This window comes from Stenella coeruleoalba (genome assembly GCF_951394435.1).
Source record: "Stenella coeruleoalba genome assembly, chromosome: 9".
Lineage (NCBI taxonomy): Eukaryota > Metazoa > Chordata > Mammalia > Artiodactyla > Delphinidae > Stenella > Stenella coeruleoalba.
The window spans coordinates 19900581-19914952 of record NC_137155.1 but is presented as its reverse complement, the minus strand read 5'-3'; the positions used below and the strand labels follow the sequence as shown (position 1 = coordinate 19914952).

Sequence of the window (14372 nt, the reverse complement as noted above, 5' to 3'; positions counted from 1 at the left end):
AATTAAAGGTGATACAGACAGATGGAGAGATATACTATGTTCTTGGATTGGAAGAATCAACATTGTGAAAATGACTGTACTACCCTAAGTAATCTACAGATTCAATGCAATCCCTATCAAAGTACCAATGGCATTTTTCACAGAAAAATTTCATAATTTGTATGGAGATACAAAAGACCCTGAATAGCCAAATCGATCTTGAGAAAGAAAAACGGAGCTGGAGGAATCAGGCTCCCTGACTTCAGACTATACTACAAAGCTACAGTAATCAAGACAGTATGTTACTGGCACAAAAACAGAAATATAGATCAACGGAACAGGATAGAAACCCCAGAGATAAACCCACGCATCTATGTTCACCTTATCTTTGATAAAGGAGGCAAGAATATACAATGGAGAAAAGACAGTCTCTTCAATAAGTGGTGCTGGGAAAACTGGACAGCTACATGTAAAAGGATGAAATTAGAACACTTCCTAACACCATACAGAAAAATAAGCTCAAAATGGATTAAAGACCTAAATGTAAGGCCAGACACTATAAAACTCTTAGAGGAAAACATAGGCAGAACACTCTATGACATAAATCACAGCAAGATCCTTTTTGACCCACCTCCTAGAGAGATGGAAATAAAAACAAAAATAAACAGATGGGACCTAATGAAACTTAAAAGCTTTTGCACAGCAAAGGAAACCATAAACAAGACGAAAAGACAACCCTCAGAATGGGAGAAAATATTTGCAAATGAAGCAACTGACAAAGGATTCATCTCCAAAATATACAAGCAGCTCATGCAGATCAATATCAGAAAAAACAACCCAATCCAAAAATGGGCAGAAGATGTAAATAGACTTTTCTCCAAAGAAGATATACAGATTGCCAACAAACACATGAAAGGATGCTCAACATCACCAATCATTAGAGAAATGCAAATCAAAACTACAATGAGGTATCACCTCACACTGGTCAGAATGACCATCATCAAAAAATCTACAAACAGTAAATGCTGGAGAGGGTGTGGGGAAAGGGAACCCTCTTGCACTGTAGGTGGGAATGTAAATTGATACAGCCACTATGGAGAACAGTATGGAGGTTCCTTGAAAAACTAAAAATAGAACTACTTATGACCCAGCAATCCCACTACTGGGCATATACCCTGAGAAAACCATAATTCAAAAAGAGACATGTACCGCAATGTTTATTGCAGCTCTGTTTATAATAGCCAGGACATGGAAGTAACCTAAGTGTCCATTGACAGAAGAATGGGTAAAGAAGATGTGGCACATATATACAATGGGATATTACTCAGCCATAAAAAGAAATGAAATTGAGTTATTTTTAGTGAGGTGGATGGACCTAGATTCTGTCATACAGAGTGAAGTAAGTCTGAAAGAGAGAAACAAATATCATATGCTAACACATATATATGGAATCTAAAAAGAAAAAAAAATGGTTCTGAAGAACCTAGGGGCAGGACAGGAATAAAGACGCAGACGTAAAGGATGGACTTGAGGACAAGCGGAGGAAGAAGTGTAAGATGGGACGAAGTGAGAGAGTAGCACTGACATATAAACATTACATATATACACTACCAAATGTAAAATAGGTAGCTATTGGGAAGCAGCTACATAGCACAGGGAGATCAGCTTGGTGCTTTGTGACCACCTAGAGGGGTGGCATAGGGAGGGTGGGAAGGAGATGCAAGAGGGAAGGATTATGGGAATATATGTATATGTATAGCTTATTCACTTTGTTATACAGCAGAAACTAACACAACATTGTAAAGCAGTTATACCCCAATAAGGATGTTAAAAGAAAAAAAGAAAAGAAAAAGAATGTATATATAAATTTATCACTGTCATTTTGCTGTGAAACAGAAATTCATACAACATTATAATTCAACTGTACTTCAATAAAATTTTTTTGTTTGTAAAAAAAAAGTTATTTCTTCTAAGAGCATATTCTGAATTTCCTTACCGTAGGAAAAAGAGCCTTGTAAATATAAATATCTATGTAAATGTACATAGATATTTAATTTTTAAAGTTAAAGTATAAACAAAAAGGTAATTCTTTAACAAACTAATTTTATTTGTCTTGAATATTGACCATCATTTATTTGGTGTTAGCCCAGAAATAAATAATCTTATAACATCTCTGTACACAATTTGGGCATAATAAACATCCACACACATTGACATATTCATGTAGTCTAACAACCACTAAGATGTGTACATATATTTAATTTAGCACACACATGTGCTAGACAGTTAGGTATATACTTACATGTATTTACATGTAAATATATGTAATCTAACATGCTAAAACTTGTAAATATTTAATTTGCACACATACACTACACATAGGTATACATTTACATACATACTTACATGTAAACACACAAAGGCATGTTTTCAGTGCGTACATACATGTGTAAGTCCTTGTGGTGAGACATAACTAAACCTGATTTTCTCGTCTTTAGTGCTGTTTCTTAACTACCTCAACATATGAAAACTGAAATAATAAATAATTTTGGTCAATCTCCAAGGTTTTCACTCTCAAATAACCTGCATAAAGAAAAATATGCACATTCATATGTATGGATATTGCATTAATGTATTTATAGCATACTTCATTCCCCAAAAAAGGGAATGAGAAATAAAAACTAGATTAAGGGAACGTAAAAAGCAACTGGAGTAAATAATTTTATTTATTCCTTTGGTTCTATCCAAACAACTTAATAAGACAGAGCTTCCAATTTATTTGTATTGTAACATCCCAGTTAGACCAATTTTTTGCCAAACTTGACAGTCTGTTATTTAAATTTGCAAAATGCTCAAGGAAAAGTTTTCTTAAGAAATGGTCAATTATGACTGTATCAAACATTGCTTCCAAAATAAATGTGTCTTTCAAGAGCACCAAATAATTTTAGTTTAACATGATCGCTGAATGTCTAAAGTTCTCAGAACAAAACTAAAGTTGGGGAAAGTAATTAAAACCAGATTCTAAAAAGTCAATACATCTGAGGCTCCAGACACTCAAACTGCATGTGCTGTGGTTTCCAGTAAAACTAAAATGAGGTAATTTTTTATTCCTGTAATGTTCATGATTTGTGCAGAACCAAATCAGGGTAAAAATGCTCATCTCCTCCTTTTTCTCATTAATTCATTATGTAGTTTTCAATGTTTTAAGCTAAAAAGAAAATCTCCTATAGTTAACTTCTAAAGTAATAAGAAAAAATTTCCTGATAAATTTAGGATAACCTAAACATCTCAGTTTAACCACCTTAGTTTATTCTCTTCCCCCTCTCTTGTAAATCCAGATAAGGAATTGTGAAATTGGCTCATGTGTCAGTTTCTCCTCCCCCTTCTTTGTTTCATCTCTTTTGGAACTTAATAATTGGGCTGGAGGAGGGAAGGAGGAGAAGGATTACCACATGCCCAGAAGTGTGAACCTTGGATCCTTGGAAGAGGTAAAAGGAGGTTAAATGCCCCAACACTCGAGTGCACACACACACACACACACACACACACACACACACACACTCCAAAAGCAGGGAGGAGAAAAAGAGGGATGATGAGAAAGAGAAAAATTTTTTTTCATGAACTTGAATAGAACAGCTGATCTTATGCAACTAATAATTAAATAATTCTGTATTTCCATGTGCTTGTATACCCCTGTTTTATTTTCTTTTAGGGCACTGAAAATCAATACATACCAATTTTTAAAAGGTTACATTTTTTAGAGCTAGGCCAAACTCAGCTGTATGATCATATAGTTAGCATATGGGTAAACGCTTTCATCTAAGATCTCAGAGCACCTAAAAATAGTATGATTTTTCAGGCTCCAAAGAATGAAAATAAAAAGGCCTGGAACCTGTAGACTCAAAGATAAATGGCAGAAAGCAGTGGCTTCCTGATATGTAGCCTCAGACTTTGGTCAGCCCTCTGTCTCATCCAAAGAAGCATTTTAAAATTAATAAGTGATAGATATTAAGAGGCCATGTATGTCATCACCATGGTAGGTTTCAATACTTCTGAATGATTTGTAGTTGTTGATCAAATGTGACTGATCACCATATAAGAAATATAACCCAGTATTAGAAATGTTAACACTTAACCGTTTTATTTTAATAAACTTTATTTTATCACTTTGTCAAAGACCTTTTGAAAGCCCGACTAGATCATATTCATGGATAAAGTTTTATGTAAATGCATGTTTAATCCTTAAATGAACTGCAGTAGGTAAACCATGGTTTAGCCTTACAGGAACCTCTTGGCTTTTTCTTCTAGTGGGTTACATGCATTATAACCCCTTTTGTTATTGTAGAGTTACAATCTTGTCCTATATGCAAGTTGTTAGTCCTCTCTGGGATCTTTGTTTTGAAAGATAGTGTTTGTTCTTTTTAACTCTTTATACAATTGAATGTACTACTAGGTAGATTTCTTAGGAACCTGCTAGAACCTTTGGAACCAGGGTCTGAAACTGGGGGAAATTGACATTGCTTGACACTAATACCTCTAAAAGGAGACTCCCTAATGGTGTTACATTTTCCTCTTAAGTACCATTACATTGTCCAGATGCAGTGAAATACAGCAAAAATCATTTGAAAACAGTTTTTCCCACTGTCATGTTGCCAATCAACCATTTAGAACAGCAGTTCTCCACTTCTACTCTTCGTTTCTGTAAAACTAGATGAGTTAGATTAGTTTGCTGAGATGGCATAGGACTTTGGACTAATCATTTAAGCCCTCTGGGCCTTAGTTTCCTCACTTGTAAAATAACAGAGTGGTTTAAATGGTTCTAAGATTCCTTGAGCTTCAGAACACTAGAATTCTATGCTAAAGTCTAGAGCACCGTTTGGCCTGTCCCTCTCTATAGCCCACCAGTTCATATAATATTTTAACACTCTCCTATTAGTAATGTTAGGACTTGCAAAGTCCATTTCAAATTCATGGAAGAGAGCTTAACTTCAAGTCTGCCATGCTCTGGTGGACTTTTCAGCCATCATTTGCAGTATCTTTCCATATGTGAGATAAATCCTTTTATCTCAATAAGGGTTTCTGTTTAAAAAATTTTTTTCTGAGTTTAGCCCCAGATTTTCATAAATGCTTGGGGTTTTGAACTCTCAGGATACTTTAAATGGAGTTTCTGATGCATTTAACAGTTTCTGCATTCCTAGATTATTAGTTCCCTTTAAGAATGTTATCTTCCATTATTTTACTAATAAGTAACCAGATTTTGCCCTAGTTCAATACATGTGTGACATATGATTGCAACTTTTCTTCTTTTAACAGCAAATTGAGTTGCTTAATGTTGTGATAAACATTACATGTGGCTTACTCACAATAGCTACTTTATGACTTCCTATATATCACTCAACACCAGGTCTAGGAAATGTACTTCTCATGAGTTCTTAAAGTACCATTTGAGCACATAATCATTTATTCTATCCAGTTACTTATCTCATGCTTTCTATCCTGGTAAACTATGCTACCAGCTATGTTTGAGTAACTTAAGTCCCTAATTGTTAAGTACCTGGTATAGGTTTTCAGAGTCCCCCAGTTTTTATGGTTAGATGATATAACACAGATTATCTACAGAACACTTCCATTATATGAGACTTTTACCACATTGCAGTTCATCATTCTACAAGTAAAATGTCAACCTATCCCTAGTTATCCTGTAAGTCTGACATCTGGAAGGGAGAGAGTAGACAAGAAAAATGGGAAAGCAAACCTCTCAGTCACCTTGGGCTGTGGAGACCTGACTATTGGCAGATGTTAATCTTGGCTCAACCAGGATCACATATGTATTGTTACAGTTCCAATCCACTTCTTTTTTCTGTTGTGACCTACAAAGATTATTTGATTTGTGCTTAATTTTCAATCTTAATTCTTTAACGAAGAACTGTAATTATCTTACCTGAATTCCAATATCAGTGATTTTATCACACTCAGATAAAGTTCCTTTAATTTTTTATGCCTGGAAAGTGTCATCAAACCCCAAAAATGTTTAATATAAAGATTATTTGATGATTATAATTTAGTATGGAAGGTATATTTCCAATGAGATAACAATTATGCAAACTAAAAAAAATTTAGCTTCTGTCTTCTATTTCTTTACACTTAACAAATCATAAAATCACTTTGGTTAGACAGCATTGTTAAATAAAATTTTCAGGTTGTCCCTAATGTTTTACAAAAAGTGTGAGAAATCCCAGAGGCAGGAAACTTCTTATCTTGCCTTCTGTTTCCAGGTAAATGTTATACGAATCAATATAAAGAAACCTTAAAGACCCCTAAGCTTACAGCTTTGTTTTGAAGACACTTCATGTGGCCAATGAATCTATTTATCAATAAATTCTTTTTTATGCCTAGCCTAAACATCTGAAAATCTTTAGCTCATTTTATTATGTTTAACTGCTTGGAGGGAGAAGAAATATCTTTATATAAAGGCGTATAGACAGATAATCATTCATCAGTAGCTCACTTCTTTTTTAGGCTAAAAGCTTTGCTTCTTTTTATTTAAAAAAATACAGATTGTACTTTTAGCCCTTCATTTTTTTATGTGTGGTTTTGCTGGCCCATTTCTCCGTACCCTCCTGCCCTAAACTGGCACAACATTCAGATAAGGAACTGACTAATGTGCATTATAGATGCCATCCTCCTGTTTTGCATTCAGGATCATATTACTTTTCTATTTCTGTTAGATATGCTTCCTAGACCATTTTCCTCATTCTATGGTCCCAGAGCTAGCTGGCAGGGAAAATGCCAGAAATGGTATATGATTTGTCCTTTTTACATTTTATTTGCAGGACTGGTTTACATTTTATTGATCGTAAAAACCACATTTGGATCGTAATTGAAAATGGGTCCTGCAAATATTATATCCCGCTTTTTTCACTGATGTACATATTAGGCCCTTTCATTTTTCAAAAACAAAAGCCAGATCAAGGAGGAAAGTGCTTGAAGTTCTGCTTCATTGAAGTCACTGTTTAAATTGCAATTTCTAATCTCATTTAACAGTCCTGTATACCACACAAAAATAAAATCACTCCATTTATACTTTTAATTTTATTGCAAATGTGGATTCTTTTGCTAGGAGCACATTATGTTTTCTGTCTCCTTATTTCAAAACAAAGAATGGGCAAACCCTGTGAAGCCATCACACGTGGTCTGGGTTCCAGATGTGGATGCTGTTTTATTCATGTTAGAAGAATTGGAGTTTAGATACTACCCCAACAGAAACTAAATGGTTTGGACAAAAATATCAAGTAAGAGATGCAAAGTTTTTCCCTTTGCCCTGTACTTGATAATAGCTAAAGATGTTTTATTATTCGATGTGGACTTTGTCTTATGAAACTATCTCTGAATAGTTTCTCTGAAGTTTTCACTTTTTTTTTATGTCTATGTAGCCATGTTAGAATTTTTTAAAGATGAGCTGTAATGAAGTATACTTGTTAAGTATGACATTTAACAGACTATAATATCTTTACCATTTTGTTCAAAATTATTTTAAAATATTAATTAGTATTAAAATGGAGTGCCACATTTCATCACTATGGTTGTTCATTAAAATGTATGGCCTCAAAATTTAATTAATTAAATATCATTAGCCATTAAGTAAATACCATTAAGTAAATCAAAACCACAGTGAGATACTAAATAAGTAAATTAAGTAAATAGCCATTAAGTAAATCAAAACCACAGTGAGATACTAAATACTACATACCTACTAGGATGGCTATAATTAAAAGGACAGATAATAAGATGCCTTGGCATTGTGAAGCTTATAAATGCTCCAAATTAGAAGGTGAAGCAAGTGATGGTTCCAGCATTTTACAGTCTTTCTTTATACCTTAGAAAGTCTTAAATCTCAGGTCTAGGTAAAATTCATTCATTCTTAATTCATCATTCGATAAATATTTATTTAGCATGTATTATATTGTTCAGGCTCTGGGATAGAAGCTGGGAGTATAAAGGTCAATGAGGTGCAGTGTTTACTGTCAAGGATCCCATAGTCTGGCATTAAAGACAGACGTGTACACTAGATCATTACAACCCTGTGGAAGGTAAATACTGTGCACGGTGGTCGAACCAAAGAGGAAAGATGAGGGCACTACTTTGGATTAGAGAAGACTGCATGGAGGAGAGTCATGAGTGGGGAAGTGTAAATTGCCAAGAAAGCTACAAAGGGAAGGACATTCCAGGCTGAAGGAACAGAATGTGCAAAAGCATTGAGGTATGAAATAGTATGGCATGTATATGGAACTATGTGGCATGGCATGATTAGATTTACATGGATTTTTAAAATATCTGAAAAGCTGATCTAAGAATTTCTGTTAAGGAATAAACTGCAGGGTTTTGTTTTTGTTTTGTTTTGTTTAATACCTTGTTAAGTGCTTGGGGGGGAAAGTCCTGGGGGTTGGCTGTGCCAAGCTTTTACTTCTGGGAGGGATAAGAAGAGGAAGGTGGGAGGACAAGACTAAGAAAGAAGCAAAGAGGAGCCAACCAGATGGAGTGACTGGGCCTCAGTGAGGCAAAGAGCAGGTGGGTACTTAAATTTTCAGGGAAGTTGTAGCATCATGAAAATGTAAATCCTCCTTCATCTCCCTCAAAAGTCAGCCAAACTCACGAATGCTTTGCAGGAAAGGTTCTGGTTTATTTTCCCAAAATTTAGAAGGGGCTAAATTTTGTAATCAGGTAAAATGCAAAGGAAAGCAGATGGTGTGGTAGCCTGGAGAAGTCACTAGCATTACAGGTTGTATGAGAATGCGAAGCCTTAGGAATTCATAGGAATCCTGGGGAGCGCCTTGCTCCTTCATAGGCCATGGAATTGAGAGACCTGGATCTTAGGGGTCCAGGCGTCCCTAGTGAAAAATTGGCTTATATTGTAGCTCTGGTCCATTGAAGGGAGTGTCAAGACTTAAGACTCAAAAGGAAGCAGGCACCAAGCCATGAGAGCCTCGTACATTATTCTGGAATGTGGATTTTATCCTATGCAACATTGTTAAACAAAACTTTCCCTCTTTAGGGAATAAGTGACAATAATGCAAAAAGAATGAGGATGTGTTTCAAAAGAGGTATAGAGATCACAGGGCAGGGGGTGATTGCTTTTAGTTGGAAGGAATAGGTGACAGTCTAGAAGAGACTTTCACAGAGGAAGAAGAATCTGAATTAAGCCTTAAAGTCTGGGTAAGATTTTGACAAAGGAATAGGAACAGTGTTTCAGACTGAGGAAGCAGCATGAACAAAGGCTTCATTTGGAAAGTGTGAGTTGTTTGGAAAATAGTTCAGATTGGGGTCACTGGGAGTAGTGGGTGGGAACACTACATGCTGCCAGGAACAGATAGATGTACACCAGATAGTTGGGAGCAAACAAATCCTTTGAAAACTATTCTTTTTTTCCCCCAATTTTACATCTGGAATTGCTTAGGTGATATAGATAGACATCAGCAATGAACGAGTTACCAAATGTTGGAATGGTATGTGTGTCTGTGTGTACTTACTATATGACTGAGTCATACTACTCCAGGCTTAGAATATCACCAACATAAACATAAAACATACTTCCCCCAACTCTTTATTTTTAAAATATTCAAATCTACAGCCAGGTTCAAAGAATGGTATAATGAACACTTACATATCCTTTACCTAAATTCACCAGTTATAAATACTTTGCCACATTTTGCTTAATTGCTGTTATAGTTTTACTGATATTTATGTGTGAATATAGTTTTATATGTATATATAATATATATATTTTAAATTCATATGTGTAGTGTGAACCATTTGAAAATAAGTTTCAGCTATCTTGATGCTTTACCTCTGAATATTCTATATGCATCTTCCTAGGAATAAGGACATTTTCCTATGTAACTATATAGGATTATGTATATATAATATGATACTGAAGATTAACAGTACTACCATACTATATAATATAGAGTCAGTATTCAAATTTGCTTTTTATCCAGTCCTCAGAGTTCACACGTTACATTTGGTTGCATGTCTCTTTAGCCTTTTTTTTTTTCTTTAAATGTTGTCTTTCAAGATCCCAGGCCAGCCATTACGTAAAATGTCCCACATTCTGGATTTGTCTGACTGTTCCTTATGATTAGATTCTAGGTAAACATTTTCTGTAAAACTACTACCTAGGTGCAGTTTCATTAGAACTGTATTTTTTCTGTTTATTTAATAAATAATCCATGATGTGATCCTTTGAGACCGCATGAATTCCCTGTTTCCCAACAACGTTTCAGTCAATGATTTGAGCATTAATTGATGATCCTTGCCTAAATCAGTTATTTTGCTGAAAGTTGCAAAATGCTGAGTTTTCTGATTCTATCCTTTCTTCTAAATATAGAATCTGTTATTTATTTAAACCTTTTTTTCCATCACTCTTTCCCTTATTTCCTGCTGAATAGTTTGAGAGGTACTTTGAACAGAAGATTATTTTAGACATAACAACTAGCTGTCCCAGTTAATTTGTTGTGTTACCTATTAATCTTTTTTATTAAGATATAATTAACATATAACATTATATTAGTTTTAGGTGTACATATAGTGATTCAGTATTTGTATGTATCGTGAAATGACCATCACAATAAGTCTGTTTAACATCTGTCACCATATATAGTTACAATTTTTTTTCTTGTGATGAGAACTTCTAAGATCTCTCTTAGCAATTTTCAGATATACAATACATTATTATTAACTGTAGTCACCATGCTGTACTTTACACCCCATGACTTATTTATTTTATAACTAGAAGTTTGTACCTTTTAGCCCCCTTCACCCATTTTGCCCACACCCCCCAACCCCACCTCCACCAATTACCAATCTCTTCTCTGTGTCTATGAGGTTTTTATTTGTTTTTTTTTAGATTCCACATATAAATGAGATCATACAGTATTTATCCCTCTGTGTCTGACTTTTTTCACTTGGCATTGTGCCCTCAAGGTTCATCCATGTTGTCACAAATGGCAAGATTTCCTTCTTTTTTATGGCTAAATATATATATATATATTTATATACACCACATTTTCTTTATCCAGTCATCCATCAATGGACACTTCGGTTGTTCCCATGTCTTGGCTATTGTAAATAATGCTGCAGTGAACAGGGGGTTATATATATCTTTCTAAATTAATGTTTTCATTTCCTTTGGAAAATCTAGATCATATGATAGTTCTATTTTTAATTTCTTGAGGAACCGTCGTACTGTTTTCCATAGTGGCTACACCAATTTACATTCCTACCAACAGTGCACAAGCAGTCCCATTTCTCCACATTCTCACAAACACTTGTTATTTCTTATCTTTTTGGTAATAGCCATTCTAACAGGCAACAGTCTTTTAATTTTCCCAAACTCCTGTTAAGCGCATTTACAAAATGGAGTTACTGTTTTGCTTGGTGTAATTATGTTGTTTGTTGGCAAAAGATGACACACTGAGGAAAATAAAAACATCAGTATGTTGCCCTATTATAAGACTAAATATTTGGTCATAATTAAAAAACAAGTTTTATATATTGTTGAGGAAACCTTGTTAATCAGCTTCACAATCTGAAAGATTTAGTCTTTACAACTTGCACATGGCTTTTCTTCTGAGAGTCTGTGCTTTTAGAAAAAGTCTGGAAGATGGTCTAGGCATTATGGAATACTAACTTTAGAATAAAATACAATGTAGTTTATCTGATAGCCAGGAACCATCCTTGTTTATGGTATATTTCAGTTTGGAAACTGTCAGCACTTTAATACAGGCACACCAGAACAGTAAATAAGCATAAATAAATTTTATAATCTGTTCTGCGTATAATTAAAGAAAGTCTCTTGAAAAAATCTGTATAAAATTACGTAAGATTGCATAGTTTGTCCAACTTTTAATTCATTTTTTCTTGAATACTCTTTATAAGCAGTAGCTTGTAGGCTTTCAATATTAAAACACTGAAACAAACCTCTCTTCCATAGTCATGACATAAGCCATTGTAAAGTATGGAGAAAATATGACAAATGATTAATAACTACATTATAAGGAGTTCATACAAATTGGCAGGAATATTGAGACCCCTCAATATATAAATGACTAAAGAATCTAAACAGAAAATTCACATAAATACAATCACAAAGATAAACAAATATAGGGGGAAATTTCTCTGAGAAATCTATAAATATAATCTATACAATTTAGGATATTTGAATATAGGATGTTGGAAAATACATTCTATGAAATAAGATGGAATGAGGTACCCAGGAGTCTAGGATGACTGAGGACTTTGATGTAATTATTGGGGGTGTAGATCATGAGAAATCTAAAAAGAACAAAAGATCCCTAACAGCAAACATAAGAAGCCTCCTTTCTTGCTGCTTTTTTTTTTTTTTGAGGGTAAAATGGGATATAAGTTGTTGTGATAGAGGGGATACAGTTAGAAGGTGTTGTTGAAAATCCTTTGCGTAAATTTTCTGCTTTCAGTAATGCTTAAATTGTAATATATGGAATGCCTATGATTCCTTGTCAAACATACTGAGAAACAAAACAAAACAAAAGGGAAGATTCTGAAGTCAAATGGGTGTCTGTCTTTTTTGTCAGCCAGGACCAAATGAGCTCTTAGTCAGGAGAGATGTGTCCTGGTACTGGATTGAAACATGTTGAAATGGAATTCAGCATCTTGTGTCCAAGTCCTAATCCTTTTCTTAGGATTCTTTTCCTGGTTAATGGTACCACCATGTCCACAGCTGACCAGATAAAAACCTGGATATTATCTGTGTCTACTCCTCTCCCCACTGCTCCCCATATCCAATCAATCACCAAGCCCGCCCTACCTATACTACCTCCTAAAAATCTCTTATGCATGCCTCATCTGCCACCATGATCAAAACCTCATTATTTCTAGTGTCATTGCAATACCTTTCCCATTCTTAAATAGATCCCCCTTACCGTTATGTCTGTGTACACAAATCTGTATGAGTCGTACTTAGAGTTCTTCAGTGGCTCCCATTGCATATAGCACAGTCTGAATCGCTTTGCGAGGCCATACACATTCTGCCCTCCTCCTCTTTCTCCATCCTCATCTCCTGCCACATCCTCCGTCTTCTCAGGCCATGCTATGCCAATACAAAGTCACCTGTGGATCTCCCAACATATAACCCTCTGTCATGTCTCTATGCCTCCCCCCCTGCTTCTTCCTTCATTGAGAATGCCCTTCTCTTCTTTACCTCACAAACACCTACTGAAGCTCTTAGCTGCACCTCAAAAGCTGAAGAGCATCTCCTGACTCCTCCACGGAGACAACAGGGACAAAAGCACTCACTTTCCAACTCATCCATGCTGCCAAGATGCAGTGCAGTGCACATATCTCCATAACAGCAAATATACCTCATTATGTCATAATTCCAATAAATTATTGCGAAGATGCATTGAATGTTTACCGTGTGCCACACACTTATGTTAAGCACTTTACAAATCCTCACAACACTATGAGGAAAGTAATATTATAATTACTGTTTTAAAGAGAGGGTAATGGAGGCACAGAGTAACTTGCCTGAACTCTCATAGTGTTGTGACACCAGTAAGGATGTGAAGCCACACTCTGAACTCATTCTTTTAGTAACTTTTAGCCATGTAATGTTGTTACTCTTGTTGTTGTTTTGCCACTAAGGTGTACCTTGAGACCAGGCTGTGTAAGTTTAATACTCCTATAACCTTGCATAGCGTTTGACACACAGTTGACAATGAATAAGTATTTGTGAATGAATGAGTAGTCTATTTATAAAATTATTTTTATGGACCCAGTTTTCCCTTATCTTGCTGGCATACTCTCAGAATTCTTGGATGAAATCTAGTTCCCTTTGTAATTGTGTGAATCAGTGTTAACATTTATATAGTGTTTCTTTCTGAAAGATTCGCTCTGTTTGGTGTTGCCTACCACATTCTCTTAGGAGTAAAGAACAAAACTTTTATTGGAAATATGTTTTATCTCAATTAACACATCCTCTTTCTAAAATCATTGATAATGCTATCTTGTACAATGTCCATGAAAATGTATCTTAACCTCACAAGTGATCTTCCCCTTTATACTCTGGTTAGCAATTACAATTTTATAAAAATAATTTACCTTTTCTTCTTAATTATTTTTATTTATTTCTACTTACTTGATTATTAGTATGAATTTTGTATCATACTTCTTTTTGAAATGTGTCAACCTTTCCACCCTAATTTACCAGCCTACAAGTCTAAAGGAAAGCAGGCTTTGGTCAATACACAGAAATTGGTCCTCTATATGTTTATGGAGGGAAGGAAAATTAGCATCTCTGTTACCTGGAAATAGAAAAGTCACCTTGAGTCTACTTGCCTCCTACCTGATGGAGGTTGAGA

At 35.0% G+C, this 14372-nt stretch overlaps 2 protein-coding genes across 2 annotated transcripts in view; one reads left to right on the top strand and one right to left on the bottom strand.

Annotated features, from left to right (window-relative positions):
• The window catches only part of FBXL13 (F-box and leucine rich repeat protein 13), a gene marked incomplete at its 5' end in the record, with an annotated part of 181607 nt that overhangs the window by 17565 nt on the left and 149670 nt on the right, over positions 1-14372 (bottom strand). Inside the window, 2 exon segments of the mRNA XM_079931715.1 lie at positions 5921-5958; positions 5961-6000. Of these exon segments, the coding sequence (XP_079787841.1) occupies positions 5921-5958; positions 5961-6000 (78 nt within the window).
• LRRC17 (leucine rich repeat containing 17) overlaps positions 1-14372 on the top strand; it is a 163347-nt gene that overhangs the window by 5871 nt on the left and 143104 nt on the right. The gene's annotated exons all lie outside the window — the stretch shown is intronic.